At 42.0% G+C, this 25836-nt stretch overlaps 2 protein-coding genes across 7 annotated transcripts in view; one reads left to right on the forward strand and one right to left on the reverse strand.

Annotated features, from left to right (window-relative positions):
• The window catches only part of DNAH14 (dynein axonemal heavy chain 14), a 400020-nt gene extending 380429 nt beyond the window's left edge, over nt 1-19591 (forward strand). Inside the window, exons 80-86 of the mRNA XM_037737730.1 lie at nt 623-786; nt 1861-2057; nt 5231-5343; nt 6603-6742; nt 8935-9095; nt 18805-18951; nt 19356-19591. Of these exons, the coding sequence (XP_037593658.1) occupies nt 623-786; nt 1861-2057; nt 5231-5343; nt 6603-6742; nt 8935-9095; nt 18805-18951; nt 19356-19574 (1141 nt within the window). The 3' untranslated portion in view covers nt 19575-19591. The remainder of the gene's footprint in view (nt 1-622; nt 787-1860; nt 2058-5230; nt 5344-6602; nt 6743-8934; nt 9096-18804; nt 18952-19355) is intronic.
• Nucleotides 18274-25836, reverse strand: part of LBR (lamin B receptor) — a 30811-nt gene continuing 23248 nt past the window's right edge. For 3 of the 6 annotated variants that reach the window (XM_017526415.2, XM_017526411.2, XM_017526412.2), the window contains 3 exons: nt 24979-25059; nt 24754-24876; nt 21762-23698 (listed from right to left, as the gene is read on the reverse strand). In XM_017526415.2, the coding sequence (XP_017381904.1) occupies nt 23538-23698; nt 24754-24876; nt 24979-25059 (365 nt within the window). In that variant the 3' untranslated portion in view covers nt 21762-23537. Of the gene's footprint in view, nt 18824-19337; nt 19551-21502; nt 21656-21761; nt 23699-24753; nt 24877-24978; nt 25060-25836 lie in introns of those variants that run through there. The other 3 variants (XR_001824474.2, XR_001824472.2, XM_017526413.2) reach the window with 3 other exon arrangements.

The following is a 25836-nucleotide window of genomic DNA, read 5'->3' on the forward strand; positions in this document are numbered from 1 at the left end:
TTCTTTTTTTGAGACAGAGTCTCACTCTGTTACTCAGGCTGGAGTGCAGTGGCACCGTCTCTGGTCACTGCAACCTCCACCTTCCAGGTTCAAGTGATTCTCGTGCCTCAGCTCCTGAGTAGCTGGGATTACAGGGACCCACCACACCTGGCTAATTTGTGTATTTTTGGTAGAGACGGGGTTACACCACATTGGCCAGGCTGATCTCGAACTCCTGACCTCAAGTGATCTGCCCACCTCAGTGTCTCAAAGTGCAGGAATTACAGGCGTGAAACATGCCCAGCCGATTTTTATTTTTTTAATTGACATAATAATTGTACATATTTCTGTGGTACATAGTGATGTTTTGATACATACAACATATAATGATCAGATCAGGACAATTTACATGTCTATCATCTCAAACATTTATCATTTCTTTGTGTTGGAAACTTTCAGTATCCTCTCTTCTAGCTATCTGAAGGTGTGTAATCTATTTGTATTAACTGTAGTCATCCTACAGTGGTATAGAACACTAAAACTTATTCCTCCGGTCTCCTGGTAATCTTAAATCCTTTAACAAATCTCTCCCATCTCCCTCTTCCCACTCCATGTCTCAATCTTCTCTTGGTTTCTTTTGCAGACCTGAGCAGAGTAATGAGGAACTGGTGATGGAAATTCTCTCCGATTTGCTAAATCGGCTGCCACTGACAGTGGAGAAAGAAGAACATGCTGTGGGAATGCCAACCACTTTGAAGAGCATGATGTCAAGCTCCATTTGGGAGTCTCTTTCTAAAAATCTCAAAGGTGAGCGTGGGACATGAGCTTTTTCCCTTTACCTCACCCTCCTCAGGAAAGGACTCTGGCATCAGGAGTAAGGTAAAGGTTGGACAAAAATTCCACAGAAGTGGAAAGACTGAGATAAGTAGGAAAACTCAGTCTCTGCCTCCTCTCTCCAAGCTGAAAGACAGAGAGCAGGGAAGAAAATCACATTTTAGTTTGGGGGTTGGTAGCATGTGGCACCGAGATCAAAAGTGAAGAAATAAGTGTAGCCAACCAGAAAGCAGCAATTCTGCTTGGCAGATTCTCAAGAGCTCCTAGATGCCTATTCTCTCTGCCTCTCTGCCTTCTGGAACAGCAGAGGTTTAGATGGACCTTCTGCTGGAAGACCACTTGGCTCTGAGAAGCTAAGGGGAATCAGGACAGGTCCAGGAAAACAGAGGACGCCTGGTTGCCCAGAGATGGCTCCAAACCCATCTCTAAGGGGCTAAATTGCTGGACTATGATAATTTTCCCAGTTATTTTAATATCCATATTCTATGCCTTTCAAGAAGTTTATTTGGGAACCAAATATTGAGCAATAGTCTAACAAAACAGTATCATTGTTGAGTCTCAATCAAGTCAGTAAATTAGGGCTCACAGGCCAAATCCAGCCCACCCTTCTTTTTTGTACAGCCTGTGAACTAAAATGGCTTTTGCATTTTTTAATGGCTGAAAAAAACACAAGGAAGAAATATAGTTTGCAACACATAAATGTTATATGAAATTCAAATTTGAGTGCCCATAAATAAAGCTTTATTGGAACACAGCCACACTTACTCATGACATATTGTCCATGCATCCATACGTGGTAGATAGTGTGGCTATACAAGTACATAGTGTGGCCACACCCACACTGCAAGCGGAGAGCCGAGTAGCTTTCAAGGACGGTGTGGTCCCCACACCCTAAAATGTTTGCTATCTGACCTTCTACAGAAAATGTTTATCAACCCCTTGTCAAGACACACGAAACTCCCTTAACTTTCAAAGCCTAAGTCCCTCCATGTAAAGCCTCTTTTTAATCTGTAAAATATCAAAATTTTATCTCGTTTTAAAATCTAGATCACGACCCCCTTATCCATTGTGTCTTGTTAACCTTTTTGAAGCAAGAAATTACACGATTTGATAAGTTATTATTTGTCATACATAAATCCTTAAAAGATCTTCAACTTGCTATAAAAGGAGAGATCATCCTCACCCAAGAATTGGAGGAAATATTTAACTCTTTTCTTAATATGAGAGTGCCTACATTGTGGCAGGTAAGCAGTTATTCTTATTTCCTATTTTCTTGCTTGCTTGAAATAAATGTCCAGGTTCAAGGGAATGGTGAAGTTAACTGGTGCATCTGCATGATGAAACATGTAACTATTAAAAGATGCTGATGTACTTTTTCATATTTTCGTATCTCTGAAGTTGGAATGCCTCTTAACAGTCACTGTTAGCCACACGGCACCATCACTTAGTTATCACTATGTGTATGTCTATGCATTACGGCGGTTCATGTCCTAGTAGGTGCACTGTTGGTACTACTATAAGTGGTGAATATAATTGCTTTTAAAATAAAAACAAAGCTAAACAAGATAATGAAGAAATTGCTGGGTTGTGGTCTTAAACAGAAGGCCAAATTGTAAAAACACAAAATTTATTAGACCAGGAATAAAATAAGCCATGGAAGACCTGGCAGCACAGAGTAGGAAATTAACAAGCTCGATGCTGGACACTAACACTATTTCCCTAGAAATGAACTTCTCCCCTTACAATTAGCACTGGCCTCTTCCAGAACCCTGAAACCTATACCAGATTAAAAACCTGTGTAGACATGTAAAAAGATGTTCAACATCATTTGTTTACAGGGAAATGCAAATCAAAACCATAATGAGATACAACTTCACACCTACTAGGATAGACAGAATTAAAAAGACATTAAAAACAAGCGTTGGTGAGGAGGTGGAGATACTGAAACCCTCATACACCACTCATGGGAATGAAAAATAGTATGGCCACTTTGAAAATAGTGCAGAAGTTTCTCAAAAAGTTAAAGAGATTTACCATTTGACTCAGCAGTTTCACTCCTAAGAATATACCCAAGAAAAATTAAAACATATGTCCAGGCCGGACACCGGGGCTCACACCTGTAATCCCAGCGCTTTGCAAGGCCAAGGCAGCAGATCACCTGAGGTCAGGAGTTCAAGACCAGCCTGCCCAACATGGTGAAACCCTGTCTCTACTAAAAATAAAAATTAAAAAATTAACCAGGTATGGTGGCAGGCACCTGCAATCCCAGCTACTTGTGAGGCTAAGGCAGGAGAATTGCTTGAACCCAGGAGGTGGAGGTTGCAGTGAGCCAAGATCATGTCATTGCACTCCAGCCTGGGTGACAGGGGGAGACTCCATCTCCAACAACAACAAAAAAAAGTCCACACAAAACTTGCATATGAATGTTCATGGCAGCATTATTTATAATACCCAAAAGGTGGAAACAACTCAAATGTCCACTGACTGATGAATGGATAAAATATGGTATGCCCCTGTAATGAAATAACATTCAGCCAGCAAAATGAATGAAGTGCTGATACATGCTACAGCATGGATAAAGCTTAAAAACAATAGGTTTTTTGTGCTATGTGTAAGAAGGCCATCACAAAGACCATATATTGTATGATTTCATTTACAGGAAATGTCCAGAATAGACAAATCCATAGTGACAGAAAGTAGATTACTGGTTGCCTTGGTTTGTGGGTGACAGGGAATTGGAGAATGGATGCTAAAAGCGTTTTCTTTTGGAGTCAAGGAAATGTCCTACAATTGACTACAGTAGTGATTGCACAACTCAGTGAATATACGAAAACCATTAATTTGTATGCTTTAAATAAGTAAGCTGTATGGCATTTGAATTATATCTCAATAAAGTTATTTTTTAAACCTATGTAGAAAACATGAAGACAGGTGAGAGGAAATAATGACAATTATAATTCTTTAAAATTGAATACAAGCCGTGATGAAAAATTGAAATACGGAGACATATCTAGAATCATAGGACTTCAGAGCTTAAAAGGATCTTAGGGATCCTCCACTCCAATGACCTTATTTTACAGATACGAAAACAAAAAAGCAGAGAGGCCTTATTACATGCTTAGCAAGCCCAGTGGTGAAATAGCTAGGACTCTGTAAATGCAAAGTAAGGCTAAAGGAACACGGCTGAGTTGGTACACTCTGAGTACAGTCACATGTGGCTGAGGCCATTGCTCACTTGACAGAGTGACAAGAGCTGAGATTAGTCAGGTAGAAATGTCCAGCTTGGACCAATGGTTAGGAAGTCGTGCATTCAGAGATGGGGTGGGCAGAAAGACGTGCTGTTTGAGGAACAGACGACGGCATCCTGTTTTAGACATGGAAAGTGTGAGGAGCTAGAGGGCTTCTCACGTAGAGCTATTGAAAAGCAATGGGACAAATGCACAGGCTACAAAGCGAGTGCTTGGTGTCATCAGCCTAGACAGAGCCATGGATTAAATCAGGGAGAGGGAATGTAAAGTAGCAAGAGAAGAGGGCTAAAGGGACTCTGGGCAACACCAGCCTCGAGGGAGGGAAGAAGAGGAGCCAGTGAATGAGACCTAAAAAGAAGTAGTCGGAGAATTCAAGAGAAAGCCAGGGTGGAGTCTAGTCACAGAAGCCAAAGCAAGGGAGGAGGAAGCAGTGAGCTCCGTCAAAAGCTGCAGAGGATACACGTGCAGGGAGTGAGGCTTGAATATGGAAAATAGAAGGTCACTTGTGGTTTCTAAGGAGGACTCCAGAAGAGGGTACAGTAAACAAAAGGAGAAAGAAGCTATTGGGCTGCAGGATTCTCCTCCTCCCCACTTGCATCGAACAGGTAGGATTGAGTGTTGGGTGATTTGTGTAGTTAAGATGGACAGTGCACTAATAAACAGGGATGGAGGATGGAAAGTGGAATCCACAGAAGGGAGAGGAGGTATGCCAGAAGGCTGTGCAGAGCACAGGGGCAAGGGCAACTTGGCTCAGAACTGGATGGCAAAGCAGGGAAAGGGAGTAGACAGTGGGTGGGATGTAGAGAACTTTGTATAGGGGAAGGCCAGGAAGCTGAAATTGCTCATGCCTAATAGCATGTGAAGGTGATCTCCCCCAAACAGGAGAAAAGAGGATGAGGAAATGAAAAGATATGAAAAGAGTGATAAAAGCCTTCAGCCAGAATAGAAGCTTCCAAGCGTTTTATTCAAAGCACTGTTAGGATAATGTTGTTTTGCCCTGGTAATAAGGGCTAGACTTTTCATTGTGTGCTTTCAGTTGGAAAATGACATCCTCCTGCCAAGGTATTTCTCCCTGGCAATTGAGCCTATTACCAAGGTTTGCAGAAATGTTCCTGATGACCCCAAAGACAAGGGAAAAAAATGATGTGACTGTCTTTAAATCCCAACAGAAACACGCCTACACGTCATGTAAGCCACTGAGTTCCTGGATTGATGATCTCATCCAGCGGCTGAATTTCTTCAATACTTGGGCCAAAGTGGCTTACACTGCGATACAGCGTCGGTATGGGTGAAAGCTGCTTTACACTCCCTTCCTCAGTTTTGCTTAAAGCCTAAAGGTTTATGACATCATTTCCCATGCTTGGTTTCCTTGTGTTCTCACAGTAACGTGTGAATTAAGCAAGGGAGGGATTCTTATCTGCCCTTTGAGCTGAGAAAGTGAGGACCTAAGGTGTTGAGTCTTGTGTAAGCTCCCTCACTCAAGAGATGGAGTTATGACTACAACATAGTACATTTCTCTTTCCTAAGAAATGCACAGGATGAAATGTGAAAGGGAATAATTAGTTACATGTAATTTTTACTTTTATTTATTTTATTCTGAAACAGAGTCTCGCTCTGTCATCCAGGCTGGGGTGCAATGGCACAATCTCAGTTCACTAAAACCTCCGCCTCCTGGGTTCAAGCGATTCTTCTCCCTCAGCCTCCCAAGTAGCTGGGACTACAGGCACCTGCCACCACGCCCAGCTAATTTTTTGTATTTTTAGTAGAAGCGGGGTTTCACCATGTTGGCCAGGCTGGTTTTGAACTCCTGACCTCAAGTGATCCACCTGCCTCGGCCTCTCAAAGTGCAGGGATTACAGGCGTGAGCCATCGTGCCCAGCCACATTTAATTTTCAAATGTGTTTTTAGTTATAATAAAAATAGCTTGAGAGGCATTAGAGTAGCTGGCATCTAACAAGTGCCTCACAGGATGTGGAATATTTCGTTAGGAGCTTTACTCACAGCAGCCCTTGATGTGAAGGAGGTGCTGTCATTATCATCATCCCCATTTTGGAGATGAGGAAACTGTCCAAGGACATGAAGTGCCCAAGGTTACACAAGTAGAACATGGAAGTGTTGAGATTTGAACTCAGAACTCATTCCAAAGTCTGAGCGAAGCTGCCTCCTGTATTTACGTTTGCTACTGTAAGTGTAGCAACAGAACAAATTCACGTCTTTATATCCTTTGTGAGATGTCTGTAACTCAAAAACAACGGACAAGATTCCACAAGGCCCAGGCAGGATTCCCACTATAATAATGACATCTCGTTACCCAAATCTGTTGCCTTCCAGCCTTTGTGCTCCCTCTTTTCCTTCAAGACCTTAAAACCGTAGTTGGCTTCTATTCAAGGACTGGATAAGAGTCCTGCACTGGGGAAGTTGAAATGAAAAGTAAACGAAGGGCCCACGGAGGGGAGGAACTGGGGGAAATGGCCCACGTCACCCAAAGATGTGCAATTATTATGCCTTTAATCCCCCAATCTGTGGTCTGCCTTCCACTAGGTATATGGGATTTGTCACAATTTGGAAGCAGCCTGTTCCATCATCTAGCCAAAAATGCAAATACCATGATGATTCAGAGAACAATCTCTTTGAAGGGTTTCCTTCAAGATACTGGCTCCCAGCTTTCTTCTTTCCACAAGGTGAGCATTAGAACCAAGGTCAGCTCCAGACCTGGCCCAACCAAGTTTGCACTCAATTGCCCTGTCACTCACCTTTGTCTCCTCCCCTTTAAGATGACAGCACCTGCACCCCCACAAGTGCCTGGGTCTCTCGTGTGCACTAGAGCAGCTCTTCCTCTCCACCCACTTCCTTCCCTCACCCCAACCTCCTCACATGCCAAATCCACCCACCCCTATCAGATTTCACCTGTTTCTGCCTGCTCAGCACAAATGTCCAGCAGGAGAGGCAGGCATGAACCAGAGCACGTTCCAACGATGTGTGGTTGGGGGGGGTGTAAAGAGAGTTGTAAAGGGGTGACACTGGGCTGTGAGCTCCACGAAGGCAGGAACCAAGACTGTTTTAATTTCTGTGGTGTCCCTAGCCCCTGATACAGCCCCTAGCACACGCGTACAAAGCTCTCACTAAAATTTGAAGAATGAATGAATGGCTTTCTCAATGGAATATAGGAATGGATCAGTACTTGTGGAGCATAAAACAGGGGGACCTTCACTAAGAGCCAGGGAAGCCCACTAAGGAAATAACATCTAGGATGAGTCTTGAAGCTTGCTACCAATTAAGTATTATCCAAGTGCAGACAGAGGAAGAAAAGAATAATTCGTAGTGCTTCCATAGTACTTATTGGGTGCCATGCACTGTTCTGAGGACTTTGTATAAATTAAGTCATTTAATTCTCATGACAACCTTATGAGGTTTTTACTAGAACTATCCCTGTTTTCAGACAGAAAACTTTGGCACAGAAAAATTAAGGAATTTGCCCCAAGTCATATCACTAGCAAGAAGTTGAGAGTCCCGTCCAAGGTCACTCCACTACTAAGTGGAATGATTCTGGGGGCGAGGGGGGGGAACACGACTAGTGACTGAGCCAAGATTTGAACTCAGCCTGACTTAAAATGTTGAGTGTTTAGATGACTGCACTAAGCAGGGACAGCATTCTTATTAGAGAAAACACCATTCAGACTAGGAGAAACCAAATGTTCATTATGGCCAGAACAAAAGACCCCCAGAGGGAGAATGGTTGCAACTGCAAAGGTGGACACGGCTGGCCCCTGGGGCTGTGTAACACACACTAAGGGAGTCCACTCCATCCTGTGGCAGCAGAAACCACTGAAGTGTTTCAGGCCAGAGAGGTCATGATCCAGCAGCTGTAGGAAGGAAGAAGGGCAGGAGTGCACTGGAGAAGAACAAGGCTGGGTCCTGGTCATTTAAGGAGTCTGCAGATTAGCGGGGTGCGGTGGTGCACACCTATAGTCCCAGCTACTCAAGAGGCTGAGGCAGGAGAATTGCTTGAGCCCAGGAGGTCAAGGCTGCAGTGAGCCCCAAGCCACTGTTCTCCAGCCTGGGCAACAGAACAAGACCCTGTCTTATCAATCAATCAATCAATCAAATAAGGACTCTGCTTTATTCTCCAGGCAAGAGCTGATGGTGATCAGAGTAGGGCAGTGGTAGTGGGGCAGAAGTGGGGAGTAGGGGACATTTAGGAACCAGAACCAACTAGACTCCGTGTTTGGAAGGATAGAGGTAGCAGGGAGAAGGAGGTTAAGCATGACTCCTGGATCTCTGGTTTGGAAAGCTGGGTGGTTGCTGGCAACATTCACTGAAATATGGAGCACAGGGAGAGGAGCAGGCTGATGGGGATCATAGAGACAGACATGGCAAGTTTGAGAGGTTCTCATTTTTTTCCTACTGCACATAGCCTTTCTCCATGCACCCGGGGGAAACATGGCCACAAGCAGCTCAGCAACCCTGGAGGCAACAGAACCTTCCTTCTCCCAGTGTCCATATGACATTTATGAGGAAGACTCTGACACACTTGTTTGTTTCCAAAAGGATGAGGTATGATTATCAGCCAAGATTGGCTCAGAAATGGAGAGGGTCTCAGAATTTACAGCCCCTCTATCCCCACAATGAATACAGGAGGGGTGCTGGCCTTGAAAAGCAACCCATGTTCACCAGGAGGCTCCCGCAGCTGGCCAGACCAGTCACCAAGGCCTGAGAGGGTGGGTGAACTAGTGCTCTGCTCCTGCCTAGCCCATCTCTTTGTCCTTTTTCCTCCACTCTTCCCTTCATCCTCCATGAGACATCATTGTTGCTAACCCCAGCAGGAAACCCTGAGACTCACAAGGAACCTGATGGTGTGTGTTCTTCTCCAAAGCTTTTCTTGCTGCTGTGCTTCAAGACTATGGGAGGTCCCGAGGAATCTCTGTGGATACCCTCACCTTCACCCACCATGTGATTTCCGACACAACTGACAAAGATGAGAAGTTCTCTGTATTTATGCAAAAGAAACTCAACATAGTCAGGAGAGCCTTTAAGGTACGGGAATACTTAAAAGTTTAGAAAGAGTAATCATTCATTAATTCATTTAATCAATTATGCCCTCAACAAACCTTTATTCAGCACTTTCTGTGTGCCAGGCACTAGAGAGGCAAATCAACAAGGCACAGCCCTGCTTCAAGTGTAAATGCCCTCAGACTTCCTCTTTCCCCACTCTCTTTCTGAGGGAAAAATATTATAAATCATGAATAAAAGATTTAAGTCAATACAATAAACAGACTTTCTAAGTATCCCCTATTATAAATGAAGACAGATGCTACTGAGGTCAGAATCGAAAGGTGATATTTTAAATCAGTGGGCAAACTTCTCCTGGCAGCTCTTGGCTGAAATGCCTGCCCCCAGCAACTGGCTCATTCCAGAGCTCAGCCAGGTGCCAAGTGGAAACCTGCACCCTCCCAGTCCTCAGCAGTGCAGTGAGGGGGACGTGTGGAGGCGGCTTGGGCTGGCGCAGGGCACAGAGCACCAGCAAGCCAGATGCACTGTGCACCCCAGCCCTGCCACTTCCCCACCACTGTCCCCACTGATTTGAAGGGCCATAGTTGTCATTTACTAAATTCCAATTTCTTCTGGGAATCTATTTTTCTGCTCCAGGACCAATGCTGGGGAGGAAGCAGGGACAGGGTTGGGAGAGGTTAGTCTAAAGATTGAAAAAAGAAAAATCAGCCTGACCAATATGGTGAAACTAAAGATTGAAAAAAAAAAAAAAAAAAAAAAAAAAAGAATGAAATAATGCTCAGTATCTTTAGCATTCTCTCTCCCCTACCCCACCCCCAAACTGTCCACTGTGTGTGATGCTCCTCTCCCTGAGTCCACGTGTTCTCATTGTTCAACACACACCTATGAGTAAGAACATATGGTACTTGCCTTTCTGTTCTTGGGTCAGTTTGCTGAGAATGATAGTTTCCAGATTCATCCAAGTCCCTACAAAGGACACAAACTCATCGTTTTTTATGGCTGCATAGTATTCCATGGTGTGTTTGTACCACATTTTCTTTGTCCAGTCTATCGTTGATGGGCATTTGGGTTGGTTCCATGTCGTTGCTATTGTACACACTGCTGCAATGAACATATGTGATGTGTCTTTATAGTAGAACAATTTCTAGTTCTTTGGGTATATACCCAATAGTGGGATTGCTGGGTCAAATGGAATTTCTATTTCTAGATCCTTGAGAAATCGCCACACTGTCTTCCACAATGGTTGAACTAATTTACACTCCCACCAACTGTGTAAGAGTGTTCCTGTTTCTCCACATCCTCTCCAGCAACCATTGTCTCCCAATTTTTTAATGATCATCATTCTAACTGGCGTGAGATGTCTCAGTGTGGTTTTGATTTGCATTTCTCTAATGACCAGTGATGAAGAGCATTTTTTCATGTTTGTTGGCCTCATATATGTCCTCTTTTGCAAAGTGTTCATATCCTTCGCCCACTTTTGAATGGGGTTTTTTTCTTGTATATCTGTTTTAGTTCTTTGTAGATTCTGGATATTAGCCCTTTGTCAGATAGGTAGATTGCAAAAAATTTTTCCCATTCTGTTGGTTGCCGATTCACTCTAATTATGGTTTCCTTTGCTGTACAGAAGCTCTGGAGTTTCATTAGATCCCATTTGTCTATCCTGGCTTTTATTGCCATTGCTTTTGGTGTTTTAGTCATGAAGTCCTTGCCTATGCCTATGTCCTGGATAGTTTTGCCTACGTTTTCTTCTAGTGTTTTTATGGTGTTAGGTTTTATGTTTAAATCTTTGATCCATCTGGAGTTGATTTTAGTGTAAGGTGACAGGTAGGGGACCAGTTTCTGCTTTCTGCACATTGCTAGCCAGTTTTCCCAACACCATTTATTAAACATGGAGTCCCTTCCCCATTGCTTGTTTTTGCTGGGTTTGTCAAAGATCAGATGGTTGTAGATGTGTGGTGTTTCTTCTGGGGTCTCTATTTTGGTACCAGTACCATGCTGTTTTGATTACTGTAGCCTTGCAGTATAGTTTGAAGTCTGGCAGTGTGATGACTCTGGCTTTGTTATTTTTGCTTAGGATTGTCTTGGCTATGCGGGGTCTTTTGTGATTCCATATGAAGTTTAAAGTGGTTTTTTCCAGTTCTGTGAAGAAGGTCATTGGTAGCTTGATGGGGATAGCATTGAATCTATAGATTACTTTGGGCAGTATGGCCATTTTCACAATATTTATTCTTCCTAACCATAAGCATGGAATGTTTCTCCACCTGTTTGTGTCCTCTCTTATTTCGTTGAGCAGTGGTTTATAGTTCTCCTTGAAGAGGTCCTTTGCATTCTTTGTTAGTTGTGTTTCTAGGTATTCTATTCTCTTTGTAGCAATCATGAATGAAATTTCACTTTTGATTTGCTCTCTGTGTGTCTGTTATTGGTTTACAGAAATGCTTGTGATTTTTTACACATTGATTTTGTATCCTGAGACTTTGCTGAAGTTGCTTATCAGTTTGAGAAGATTTTGGTCTGAGACAATGGGGTCTTCTAGATATACAATCATGTCATCTGCCAATAGAGACAGTTTGACTTCCTCCTTTCCTAATTGAATACCTTTATTTCTTTTTCTTGCCTGATTGCTCTGACTAGAACTTCCAATACTATGTTGAATAGGAGTGGTGAGAGAGGACATCCTTTTCTAGTGCCTGATTTCAAAGGGAATTCTTCCAGCTTATGTCTGTTCAGTATGATATTGGCTGTAGGTTTGTCATATATAGCTTTTATCATTTTATGGTATGTTCCATCAATACCTAGTTTATTGAGAGTTTTTAGCATGAAGCGCTGTTGAATTTTATCTAAGGCCTTCTCTACATCTATTGAGATAATCATGTGGTTTTTGTCTTTGGTTCCATTTATGTGATGGATTACATTTATGGATTTGTGTATGTTGAACCAGCCTTGCATCCCTGGGATGAAGCCTACTTGGTCATGATGGATAAGCTTCTTGATGTGCTGTTGCAATCTGTTTGCCAGTAGATTTTTGCATCAATGTTCATCATGGATATTGGCCTGAAGTTTTCGAGTCTCTGCCTGGTTTTGGTATCAGGATGATATTGGTCTCATAAAATGAGTTAGGGAGGATTCCCTCCTTTTGTATTGTTTGATACAGTTTCAGAAGGAATGGAACCAGCTCCTCTTTGTACGTCTGGTAGAATTCGGCTATGAACCCGTCTGGACTTGGACTTTTTTTGGTAGGCTATTGATTGCTGCCTCTACTTCAGCCCTTGTTATTGGTCTATTCAGGGTTTCAGCTTCCTCCTGGTTTAGTTTTGGTAGGGTACAAGTGTCTAGGAATTTATCCATATCTTCCTGGTTTAGTGGTTTATATGAGTAGAGCTTTTTGTAGTAATCTCTGATGGTAGTTTGTATTTCTGTGGGATCAGGGGTGGTATCCCCTTTATCGTTTTTTATTGCATTTATTTGATTATTCTCCCTTTCTTTTTTATTAATCTGGCTAGTGGTATATTTTGTTGATCTTTTCAAAAAACCAGCTCCTGGATTTATTGGTTTTTTTGAAGGGTTTTTTGCGTCTCTATCTCCTTCAGTTCTGCTCTGATCTTAGTTATCTCTTGTCTTCTGCTAGCTTTTGAGTTTTTTTGATCTTGCTCCTCTAGTTCTTTCAATTTTGATGATAGGGTGTCGATTTTAGATCTTTCCTCTCTTCTCTGGTGGGCATTTATCGCTATAAATTTCCCTCTCAATACTGCTTTAAAGGTATCCCAGAGATTCTGGTAAGTTGTGTCTACATTCTGGTTGGTTTCGAAGAACATCTTTATTTCTGCCTTCATTTCACTGTTTATCCAGTCAACATTCAGAAGCAAGTTGTTCAGTTTCCAAGTGGTTGTGCGGTTTTCAGTGTGTTTCTTGATCCTGAGTTCTAGTCTGATTGCGCTGTGGTCTGATAGACTGTTTGTTATGATTTCTGTTCTTTTGCATTTGCTGAGGAGTGATTTGTTTCCAATGATGTGGTCAATTTTAGAGTAAGCACAATGTGGTGCTGAGAAAAATGTATATTCTGTGGATTTGGGATGGAGCATTCTGTGTATGTCTATTAGATCCACTTGGTCCAGCTCTGCATTCAAGTCCTGGATATCCTTGTTAATTTTCTGTCTCGTTGATCTAATATTGATAGTGGAGTATTGAAGTCTCCCACTATTATTGTGTGGGAGTCTAAATCTCATTTTAGGTCATTAAGAACTTGCCTTATGTATCTGGGTGTTCCTGTGTTGCGGGCGTATATATTTAGGATAGTTAGCTCTTCCTGCTGGATTGATCCTTTTACCATTATGTAGTGTCCTTCTTTATCTCTTTTGATCTTTGTTGGTCTGAAGTCCATTTTGTCAGAGACTAGGATTGCAACCCCTGCTTTTTTTTGTCCTCCATTTGCTTGGCAAATCTTCTTCCATCCCTTTACTTTGAGTCTATGTGTGTCTTTGTATGTGAGATGGGTTTCTTGAATACAGCACATCGATGGGTTCTGACTTTTTATCCAGTTTGCCAGTCTATGTCTTTTGATTGGGGCGTTTAGGACATTTACATTCAATGTTAATATTGTTATGTGTGAATTTGATCCTGCCGTTTTTTGTTACTGGCTTTCTTTCTCATTAGTTGACTCATTTTCTTCATTGCATTTTTGGTCTTTGCCAACTGGTTTGCTTTTTGCAGTGACTGGTACTTGTTCCTTTCCATGCTTAGTGTTTCTTTCAGGAGGTCTTGTAGGGCAGGTCTGGTAGTGACAAAAATCTCTCAATAATTCTTGTCCGTAAGGGATTTTATTTCTTCACTTCTGAAGCTTAGTTTGGCTGGGTATGAGATTCTGAATTGAAAGTTCTTTTCTTTAAGGATGTTGAGTATTGGCCCCCGCTGTCTTCTGGCTTGTAGGGTTTCTGCCGAGAGATCTGCTGTGAGTCTGATTGGCTTGCCTCTGTGGGTGACCTGACCTTTCTCTCTGGCTGCCCTTAGCATTTTTTCCTTCATTTCGACCCTGGTGAATCTGATGATTATGTGCCTTGGGGTTGCTCTTCTTGAGGAATATATTGTGGAGTTCTCTGTATTTCCTGAATTTGAAATTTGGACTGCCTTACTAGGCTTGGGAAGTTCTCCTGGATAATATCCTGGAGTGTGTTTTCCAGCTTGGATTCATTCTCCCCATCATAATCAGGTACACCAATCAAGTATAATTAGGTTTTTTCACATAATCCCGTATTTCTTGGAGGCTTTGTTCATTTTTCACTCTTCTCTCTCTTGTATTGCCTTCTCTTTTTATTTCATTGAGTTGATCTTCAATCTCTGATAGCCTTCCTTCTGCTTGATCAATTCGGCTATTAAAACTTGTGTTTGCTTCACATAGTTCTCGTGCTGTGTTTTTCAGCTCCATCAAGTCATTTATGTTCTTCTCTAAGCTGGTTATTCTAGTTAGCATTTCGTCTAACCTTTTTTCAAGGTTTTTGGTTTCTTTGCATTGAGTTAGAACATGCTCCTTTAGCTCTGAAAAGTTTGTTATTATCCACCTTCTGAATCCTGCTTCCGTCAATTCTTCACACTCCTTCTCAGTCAAGTTGTGATCCCTTGAAGGAGAAGAGGTGTTCTGGTCTTTGATGGTTTCACCTTTTTTGTGCTGGTTTTTTCCCATCTTTGTGGATTTACCTGGCTGTGGTGTCAAGAGAGCTGCTTGAGGACGTCGCTTGTCTGCCTGTGGGGGCGCTACTGGGTTTCTAGGGACTCCTTCAGGTTCCCAGGGAAGCTTCCTGTGTCTTTTTTCTTTATGCTGGGAGATTAGGCCTGCCTCTTCCGCTGACCTGTAGGCGCTGCTGGGTTGTCAAGAATGCTGTCCCATTGCTACACAGGAAGCCTGTGTGTGTTTTTTTTAAACATGTAGCCCAGTCCCACCCCTCTAGTGGTGGATTGTGCCCTTCCTCCACTGGGCTGGATCATTCAGCGTTCATCTCAGACTGTGGCACTGGCTATGCAACCCACTAGAGTCAGAGCTTCAGCCCTCTGGGGTTTGTGGGGGAGGGTAAGGAGCCACCCAGCCACACCTGGCAGTCTCCCCATTTCAGCTTTCTCTCTCTCTGGTCATGGGGTAGGGGCCACCCAGCTGCTCCCGCTTACAGCTCCCTCTCTCTCCCAGCAAAGGGAGGGGGCGATAGCTCAGTCTGCAGACTCTTACTCAACTCCGCACTTGTAATTCCCGGGGCTTGACTGGCAAAGATCCCCTGTTCTGTGTATTGCTGAGGCTTTGGGGGAAGCGCTGTATCTGGACCAGAGCGCCAGAGGTGGAGCCTCTGATTTGCGGGTCAGATGTACTTTCTGAGTGAAGTAACACCCCTCCCCGCCTCCATCTGCCCTGAGTGGGCTTTGCTCACCCTCAGACCAGGCCCGTTGAAATGCACCTGCTACCTTGATTGAAGCTAGGAGATCTCTGGGTTTCTGCCTCTCTCTCGCTGGGTGTTGTGCGCTGGAGTTGTGTCTAATCCGCCATCTTGGATCCTCCTTCCAGTGCTTTTATAGTTGCATTCTGGGATTTGGGGTGGGAGGAGGTGGTGGACACTCATGCTGTTTGGCCTCTTGGTCCAGTCCTGGTCTTCCTCTCCTCAGCACTCATCAGATTGCACTGAAGATGATTCTGAGACTCCCCAGAATTAGTGAATGTTAGAAACATATTAGAAGAAGGATAAAACTGGGAGAATTTGTCCTACAAGGCAAAAGACTAAAGAGAAAAAGAAATATTGAAAAGGGTGATACATGAATTAGACTCTAATTCTACCAGAACTCCAGTGAGGGGGAGCTCCAAGGGAAAGACACATCATCTAAACTGATGATGATGGTGGAGTATCCTTTTTTCTTTTTTTTTTTTTAGACAGAGTTTCGCTCTTGTTGCCCAGGCTGAAGTGCAATGGCACGATCTCGGCTCTTGCTGACCAGGCTGAAGTGCAATGGCACAATCTCGGCTCACCACAACCTCAGCCTCCCGGGTTCAAGTGGCCCACTTGATCTTCTAAAGGGTAGAAGCCTTATTTTGTTCATCCCTATATTTCCAACAGCCAGGGACACATATTTTCAAGTGAGTGAATTAAGTCGAAAACACATCTGAACCTGAATTTTCTTCCATGTCAGTACTCTTGCCAAGTGGTCATCTGATTTGGGGTGGCACCCGCCACCATGTCTGGCTAATTTTTGTATTTTTTTTTTTTTCAGTAAAGACAAGGTTTCACCATGTTAGCCAGGATGGTCTCAATCTCCTGTCCTCAGGTGATCTGCCCACCTCAGCCTCCCAAAGTGCTGGGATTACAGGCATGAGCCACTGCGCCCAGCCTACCTGCATTATTTAATCCTCACAGCCTCCTGAGTAGCTGGGATTACAGGCATGAGCCACCACACCCAGCTAATTTTTTATATTTGTAGTAGAGATGGAGTTTCTCCATGTTGGTCATGTTGTTCTCGAACTCCCAACCTCAGGTGATCCACCCACCTCAGTCTCCCAGAGTGCTGGGATTACGGGTGTCAGCCACTGCATCTGGCCCTTGAGTGTCCTTTTATAGACAGGGAATGCCCTGTCACTGGAGCTTTAGGAGAAATCAGGTGACCACTTGGCAAGAGTACTGACGTGGAAGAAAGTTCAGGTTCAAATATGTTTTTGACTTGAGGTTTACTCAACTATTTAATTCTCTCACTTGAAAATACGTGTCCAAAACTGCTCTGGCTGTTGGAAATATCAAGAACTCCAGACCTCAGGTGATCCGACTGCCTTGGCCCCCCAAAATGCTGGGATTACAGGCGTGAGCCACTGCACCCGGCCTACCTGCATTATTTAATCCTCAAAAATTACCCTCATTCTGTAGGTCAGGAAACGAAGGTTCAAAGAGGCAGATCATAAGCTTTGAACCCAAGTCTAGATGACTCTACACCTGTAACCTAACCTCTTCCTACATAACACATTAGACATGAAAAGGCTACCTAAAGGCAGAGGTGCACAAAGGCCTTATGACTCACAGAGAGCGAGTAAGGGTATGGACTGCCCACCTAACTTTGCTTTTTGGCTCTATCCAACTAATCAGATGATGTTCTCAGTTATTTCTGCTTTATACAAAGAACCAGCTTCCACTTAGTTGAATTAAGATTACTTCCATTTGTTCTGAGTGGTTCTTTGGAGAGTCAAATCATTCGAAAAGGGGCTGTTTAAAATTTACCTACAATTTATGTTTTTCAGAGGAAAAACCCATGTATGCTATAACCAAGTTATACAAGTATAAATGGATGTCACACTGTCAAATGCATTAGATTAACTTCTTCTAAGATTGTCAGGAAAGGACAACACTAGAACAAATGCAGTACAGGAAACTTTGCATTTATGTAAGTTAAGGGGAAGAGAAGTAAATACTATACAAACCAATTCCCATAAAAGTCTTTTATAGAGTAAGCCCAAATAGGAAGGGCTTAATACGAGTTCACCTTGAACCTCCAGGTAGTCACATTCCAGAGTGGACAGCACAGAAGTTGCTACCAGGCACAGCACAGGCTGTTCCACACTGCTGCCCTTGTCAAGCTAGCCCAGACTGCATTAAGGTGAAGCTCAGAACAGCAGTGCCCATACCTCCTCTTCAGATACCTGCCCTGGGTGACCTGGTACTTGGCTGCCAGCTCCTCCAGGCTGGGTATACCTACAGCACACCTGCAGGAGACATTGTGATTTCACAGACCTGCCTCAGGCACACCTGGAGTCACCTGGAATTGGAGCTGCAGGCAACTAAATTTTCTACTTCACAGACCTCATCAGAAACTCATTTTACTTAACCTTCTATCGTTAAAATTTAATCATCTATTTAACCTGTATCATTCAAAAATATATGGAACCTGGCCAGGTGCGGTGGCTCACACTTGTAATCCCAGCACTTTGGGAGGCTGAGGGGAACAGATCACTGGAGGTCAGGAATTCAAGACCAGCCTGCCCAACATGGTGAAACCCCATCTCTACTAAAAATACAAAAAATTAGGCAGGCATGGTGGCGCACGCCTGTAATCCCAGTTACTTAGGTGGCTTAGGCAGGAGAATCGCTGTAACCCAGGAAGCAGAGGGTGCAGTGAGCCACAATCACACCACTGCACTCCAGCCTGGACAACAGACCAAGTCTCACTCTCTGTCTCATAGATGATTGATTGATACAGACAGATAATGTGTGTATGTGTGTGTATATAGATATATAGATAGATAGATATGTAAAACCCTCCTCAGCCTTTTTTAAATTTCTAGAGCCTAAAACAATGGCTATGGCCACTACAGTAGAGGTAAGTGAAAACATTTGAGCACAGTGTACTCTGTCTCCTTTTTTAACTGTTCTTGCTCTCTCCGAGAAGGCTCAGTTACAAGATTACAGTTGTAGAAATTTGCATCTTTATTGTGTTTGAAAGTATTTGTCTTCATGCTGAGGAGGGGCATGATGAAAAAAATACATATATTTCAGTTCAGGTTGATTCTATAGATAGAAAGCCTACACTTTTTAAAGCACTCAGAATAGGAAAAAAAAGAAATTAAGTATTCACCTTAGAACTTCGGGCAACATGCCTTAGGTAGGACAAGCCCCTCCAGATGGGTCGTCTCAGCTCCAGATGGGTTGTCTCAGCTCCAGATGGAATCTCCGGTTGGTCGCTGCTTCTCCTGGGGACCCCTGACACCACCTCTCTTCCATCGTAGGGCTTAGACTCCTCTCACACTGGAGTTTACATTTTCGGTTTATTCATTGAGGGGGCAAGATGGAATCGCGAACAAAAAATACTGGAAGACTCGCTACCTCTGGAGATGTGCTGTGATTTTCCCGACATATACTTTTTGCCAACAAAGGTAACCACCGTGCTGTTACTCTGAAGTCCTAAACCTGAGCTCAGTAATATACAAACCACCCTCAGTAATATACAAACCACTCTTATTCCCATTCCCTATAACTTCACAAGGGAGATGTGATGATATACTCAAACAACAAAGATTTTAGATCTCCCAAAATATTACTAAAATTTAAAGTAGATGCCTACTTACATCCCATGTTCTCAAGAATATGTACTATAAAGCCATAATAATTACTCTTTATATTATCCAGGTATAATTTCCACATGCTGTTACATTAATCATTTAACCTCTACTGTATCTAATTCATAACAAATTGCCCAAGCCAAGCATATAGAAAATATGAGCCACTGATTCATTTCAACTATGCAATTTGACTACTGGAATTTTTTTTTTTTTTTAAGATTTCTACCGAAACACCGAATGCTTCTAGCCAGACGACAGATTCAGAACTCCATACTTTTGAATGCCCGGTTTACCAGACACCTGAGAGATCAAGAATTTTGGCAACTACCGGTTTGCCAACAAACTTTTTAACATCAGTTTACTTACCAACAAAGAAACCTCCTAGTCACTGGATCACAATGCGGGTTGCATTGCTTTGTGAAAAGAATGAAAAATAAATGTCCATACCAAACCATTTTAATTTTTGACTCTAGCCAGATTTACATGTTTCAAGACATTCATGTGTAGTCAACACCCTTTATAAAGCATTTGTGTGTTTGGCCAGACTGGGCAGCTGCGGTCTCTTTATTTCACTTGTACATAAAAACTTCAACACATTGGGGAATCTTACAGCTGCTTTTTATTTTAGATACCTAAGACCTGACCGTGCAATGTCCCTGTGGTTGGGCTCTAATACAGGTCAGCACAACCTGGAATACAGCAAATTTGACTCTCCTAACAGTAAAAACCATACCACCTGGCAAGGTATCAGGGCATGTCTTTATAAACGTTTTGATAAAGTGATTTATAAAGTTATATACAATAAAATATACACATGTAGAGTAGGTCTTTGGAGTATTTCCCCTGGCTGCTCTAAGTAAACACAGAATACTACACTGCTGACCTAGCTGCAGACTTCTGAAACAAAAGAGAAGGGCCTTCTTCTTTAAAGAAATGCAGTATGGGCTGGGCGCAGTGGCTCACGCCTGTAATCCCAACACTAACTAGTTCAGGACTTCGAGAACAGCCTGGACAACATGGTGAAACCTCATCTCTGCTAAAAATATGCAAATCAGCCAGGCATGGTGGCACATGTCTGTAATTCCAGTTCAGGAAGCTGAGGCATGAAAATCACTTGAGCCTGGGATGCAGAGGTTGCTGTGACCCAAGACTGCACCACTGCCCTCCAGTCTAGGTGACAGAGCAAGACTGTCTCAAAAAAATGAAAAAAAATTTTTTTTTAATTGCAGTCTAGCTGGGTTCAGTGACTCATGCTTATAATCCCAGCACTTTGGGAGGCCAACGCAAGAGGATCACTTGAGGCCAGGAGTTCAAGACCAGCCTTGAAAACATAACAAGATCCTGTCTTTACAAAAAAAGTGTTTAAAAACTTAGCCAGACATGATGAGGCACCTGTAGTCCCAGCTACTCAGGAGTCTGAGACAGAAAGATGGCCTGAGCCCCGGAGGTTGAGGCTGCACTGAGCTATGATCATGCCACTGCACTCCAGCCTGGGTGACAGAAAAAGACCCATCTCTGGGGGGAAAAAAAGCAATATGGTTCTGACTTCACTAGACCTCTTTGCCTACTAAAAACCAAATCCTGAGAATTCGGTAAATTAAATGTTTCTGTAGGGAGAATTTTATTACTTACTAAAAATGGCTATCATGACTCAGCACCATGTTGAGCACTAATGATCCCTGAATCATCCTCAGGCCCCTCTACACCTCTATACTATGTAGACACATCAGCCAGATTTTATACATGAGGAAACCAGTGCTCAGAGATTGCCCAATCGCACACTGCTGAGAGCAGAGCTAGCTTTTGAAGCCACATCTGACTGTCACTTTATTGTGGCAATGGTCCATGGGCAGAAAGCATAACCCACGTGTACACAAATGAAGATGCAACAGTCCCTTCTCTCTACAGTAAGGGGCGTAGAAAAGGTGGGACTTGTACCCAGCACTAAACTTTAACAGCCATGAATAAAACACGTTATTTGTGTCTAGGAAACTGTACCATCTATATGCAAGTAAACTGTACCTAGAAACATTCCACCTTGTATCTTTTCTTAAAATCCAATACTTCATCATTTGCTCCAAACAGTGCAAAACTAAAGACAAAAATATACGTCATATACTTGGTATTGGTGCATCTTCTGACATATCTACCTTTTGCAATGTAATGTCCCAGCAGGACAAATTGAGAGGTGAAGCTGTCTGATCTCATCTCACAACTCAGGCTTAGAGTCAACTGGAAATCCAAATGAGCACTAAAGCATGGTCAGCAGGCACAGAAATGTCTCTCACACATGTGCTTTCTTTCAAATGCATAGATGCTTCTGTGATTCATACAAATTCATTTGAAAGTATGACTGAATCTACAATAGTTTTAGCATTTCTGTATTTTCTCAAACAGCAAACACTAAATACATGACCATTTTCTGGGAGTTAAGACTCCCAACTAACCTCTTTGAGCTCCAACATTCTGATAGTCTTGAAATAAACAGCAGTTGTCCAGGGGTCCCAAACAGATGATCCTAGGAAAAGAGGAGGCTAGGTGGGGGTGGGAATCTCAGGGCTCCTGTCTTGGTCCCAAAAATCCCAGAGTTTCAAGCAAAAAAGGGGGTAAAAGAAGCTCCAAAGTGATCAAAATGTTGCTACATTTTATTTCCAACTTAAAACTTCATTATAAAATTTGCCAAATAAACATGTCAAAAACAAAATTAAAAACAAATTGTAGCTGACATCCAGAAATTGCAGCACTGCATTGGTAATGGGCTCTTTTCATTACTGGGGAGAGAATTTAATGTCCTTCCTCCCTCCCCAAAAGCTTCCTTGGTGTAATCTAGTACAGAAAATGCTGGTAACCACTTTCTGATGCCAGGAGAAAAGCAAAATTTAAAAACTGCTTGCACACATCAGCACTGATAAAGCAATGACAATTTCACTAAAAGAATGTTTAAAGACTACAAGATGCTAGAGCAAACCAAATTCATGACTGCATTAACATAAGCTAAGTTACATACACTTCAAATGCAGTGTAGAATGAACACTGCATATCTAAATGGCTCATATATAAAATGTATCATTAAAACCCAAACATACACACTATATTTATCACATTCCTCTATATTTAAAGTACTGAGAACAATTTAACTTTGAACACAAACCTTTAGTGAATTTGCTACTGTTCTATTACAGGACAATTAAAAATGAAACTATATCAATTTCGCTAGAATGTAATTGCTAAAGCTACCTTATACTCGTCTAGTAAACTAAAAGAAACGACTTTAACCCCTTAAGTTGTTTTTAGATAGCACTCCTTTACAGGGAGTAAAGTTTTGTAAATATAAAGGATATATAAAAAATACAGTATAAACTGTGTGAGCTTAACAGTAACAAAAACACTGATTAACTTTTAAAAAGTCAAAAATATATAAAAATATTAGCCTGGAATGGCAAATTTTCAAACACCAATCTGTGTGAAAATGTTTAAATATTGATGTTACTCAAAAAAATATATATTTATTCTATTTTTTTTCTATTTGCAACAGTTTATAAAGGCAAACAAACACCTGCAATTGAGGTAGCAAAGCCAAATTCACTAACTTTGGATCAAAAAATACCCTTCCTATGTTTTAACAGTATCTTCTATACGATAGTAAATGAATTCTAATTGTTTCAAAATTTTTAATTCACATCACTTTACAAAACTTTATTTAAAATACTGAAAATGTTTTGTTAAAAAGACAGTTAGTCCTGACAATCATCTCACATTCAAAATACTATACAGAAAAATCTGATATATTACATAAAACTAAGCTATGTATTTACATTTTCAAATAGTTTTAGAAGTTGAGGTTAAGCCAACTGCTACAAATGGTCTCCCTTAAACAGTGTCTGCTAATAATCTCATCACTCTTCACTTTCAGCATTTAATATAGGCCCTTCTTTTTGCTTTCAAATGATATAACTAGTAAATGACTTAAAGAAAAAATTCTATTCTCTTACTGAATAAAACATAAATGTACTTTAAATGTAAGGGTGTTTTAAGAAAAACCAATGGGCAAAAAAAAAAATCAAAATTTGAAAAGTAATCAAAAACCATAAACATCAATAGTATTCTTCATAGTATATTAATATTAAGACTTTTGTTTTCAGATTTTTAAGGGCTGAAAATTTCCCATAAAAATGCAAAATCTCACATCCTTACTTGTATTTTTCCTGTGTTAATTATAATTTAATAAGAGTAAACAGCTATAATAAAAGACTACTTGGCTCTATAGTCCTGACTCAAAAAGAAAAAAAAAATTTACAGATCCTGTCAGTGCAACAAAAGAAAGTTTTGGATATTTTTCCTTGTTTTCGCAAATGGCAGCCAGAATTGCAGGAGCATTTTGTAGATGTGCCAGAAGAGCATTAGTAGATATATGGAAATATACGGTAGGGCACACGCTGACAGTACTTTTCCCAAGCCACACCGTATTTCTTCTTACACTGGTACTCGTCACGAGCTTCTCGGTGGACAAGCAACATGGTGAAATAAACCACGTAGAAATAAGGCAGAATGTGATTAAAACCTGTGGATAATCCCAGTACACAGTATTAGATATTTTTATTATCACTACAACATATTTTTTCCTGCTTTCCTCCAAATTCTCTAAAAATGAACCACAAGGTTACTTCATTTTCTCTAATAAGGAAAACAAATCAGTCTGTAAAATCCCACTGGGAAGTGGCAGGTCTTATCTAAATTAGAAGCTACTCAAAAGTGATGAATCCATTCTAACAATCCATCACAATCAAAACATCTGTCCTCATAGTTAAAGGGAGACATTATGCAAATGTCTCCATTTCTCACCCTTCTTCCCCCAGTGAAGAAGTAAAACTGCCAAGGGCCACCGGGCCACTGCACACAGGAGGTAGCAGGCACAAGCCAGTTCCCCCTACCCCCATAGCTCCCCCAGCTTTCCGGAATCCCTCTGCTTCCCCAGCTCCCACAGCTCCCTCGGGTCCCACAGCTCCCGCTGCTCCCCGATACCCCTGCTTCCCCCATACCCCTGCTTCCCCGGCTCCCATAGCTCTCCCAGCTCCCTGTTCCCCCAGCTCCCCCAGCTCTCCCAGCTTCCCCTCCTCCCTCAGCTCCCCCAGCTCCCCAGCCCCCCACCCCCGCACCCTGCTCCCCCAGCTATCCCACCTCCCCTGGATTCCCCAGTGCCCCTGCTCCCCCAGCTCCCATAGTTCCCCATGCTCCCCCTACTCCCCTGCTCCCCCTGCTCCCCACAAGGCCAGACTCGCACAAAGAAAAACAGAATCTCTTTCCCTTCTTAAGAACCAAAGTTTTTCCCAATCTGTGTGCAGTGAGTCATGAATTAAGAAGCTGAATTAATTTCTATATATTCTACTTAGAAAAAAGCTATCAGGCACAGTTTAAAACTTAAAATTTTGCTTTTAGGCTTCCTTCAGGCACCAATTACCCTCAAATGCAAGAGGAGCTTCTACAGAGACCAACCTCACAGTAGAAAAGGGCAACCAAAGACTCACACCCACCTTGCCCACACCGTCTCAAACAAAGGACACACACACCTTTCAGGCGGCTGAAAGAGTCAAACTAACACTCTTCTGAAATGCTTACCACATGGGAGGGACCACGCCAGGGCCATGATGAGATCACCCAAGTAATTGGGGTGGCGAACAAAGCCCCACCATCCAGAAACTAGAAGATTTTTTCCCGTTGAAGTGTGAATGGTTTTTAAATCTAAATAAAAATAATAAAAATATATTTTTAATGATGTCAAGATAAAAAGCAGCATAAAAATATTCATGTAATATATATATGTAAATAGAAATCAATACTTACGTGAAAGTTTTGGATCACTGGGATTTTTCCGGAATGCATTTTTCTGAGAATTTGCACCTCGGAAGATTATATAACCACAAACTGCAATTTTAAAGTATTTTCCCATGTTAATAACTTAGTTATAATCTAATGCCTAATAGCATCTGTAATTTCATTTAAAAATAATTTCTATGCTCTGAGGAAATTTCCAAAGCAGACTCCTAGGCTCAAGAGATCCTCCTGCCTCAGCCTCCCAAAGTGCTGGGATTACAGGCATGAGCCACCACACCTGGCTTGATTCTTATGAACAACTCAGAAAACTCTAAATGCCACTATGCAAAACGATGGTAACCCTTCCAAAATCTATCACACTACTTCCATCATCCACCTAAGGAACACTCTGAAGGCAAAATATAGTTATAACCATCCATGAAAGAGATAAAATCTAAGACAACTTAGATAAAATCAAATGCTAGGTTAGAATCAGCACCAGAACATCCTGCACTTTAAATACATGCTGAATACCACTGTAAGTCCACAAGTTTCTATTATTCAAATTTCAAAATGTCAAAAATCAATGTATCACTGATATTTAACTATTATATAGTCGATTATCAATAAACTAGTAAAAAATAACTATGCCAGGCATGGTGGCTCACACCTGTAATCCCAGCACTTTGGGAGGCTGAGTCAGGCGGGGATCACCTGAGATCAGGAGTTTGAGACCAGCTTGACCAACATGGAGAAACCCTGTCTCTTCTAAAACCACAAAATTAGCTGGGCATGGTGGCACATGCCTGTAATCCCAGCTACTCAACAGGCTGAGGAAGGAAAATCACTTGAACCCAGGAGACGGAGGTTGCAATAACCCAAGATTGC

The sequence above is a fragment of the Cebus imitator genome, unplaced genomic scaffold (assembly GCF_001604975.1).
Source record: "Cebus imitator isolate Cc_AM_T3 unplaced genomic scaffold, Cebus_imitator-1.0 Scaffold42, whole genome shotgun sequence".
In the NCBI taxonomy this organism is placed as follows: domain Eukaryota; kingdom Metazoa; phylum Chordata; class Mammalia; order Primates; family Cebidae; genus Cebus; species Cebus imitator.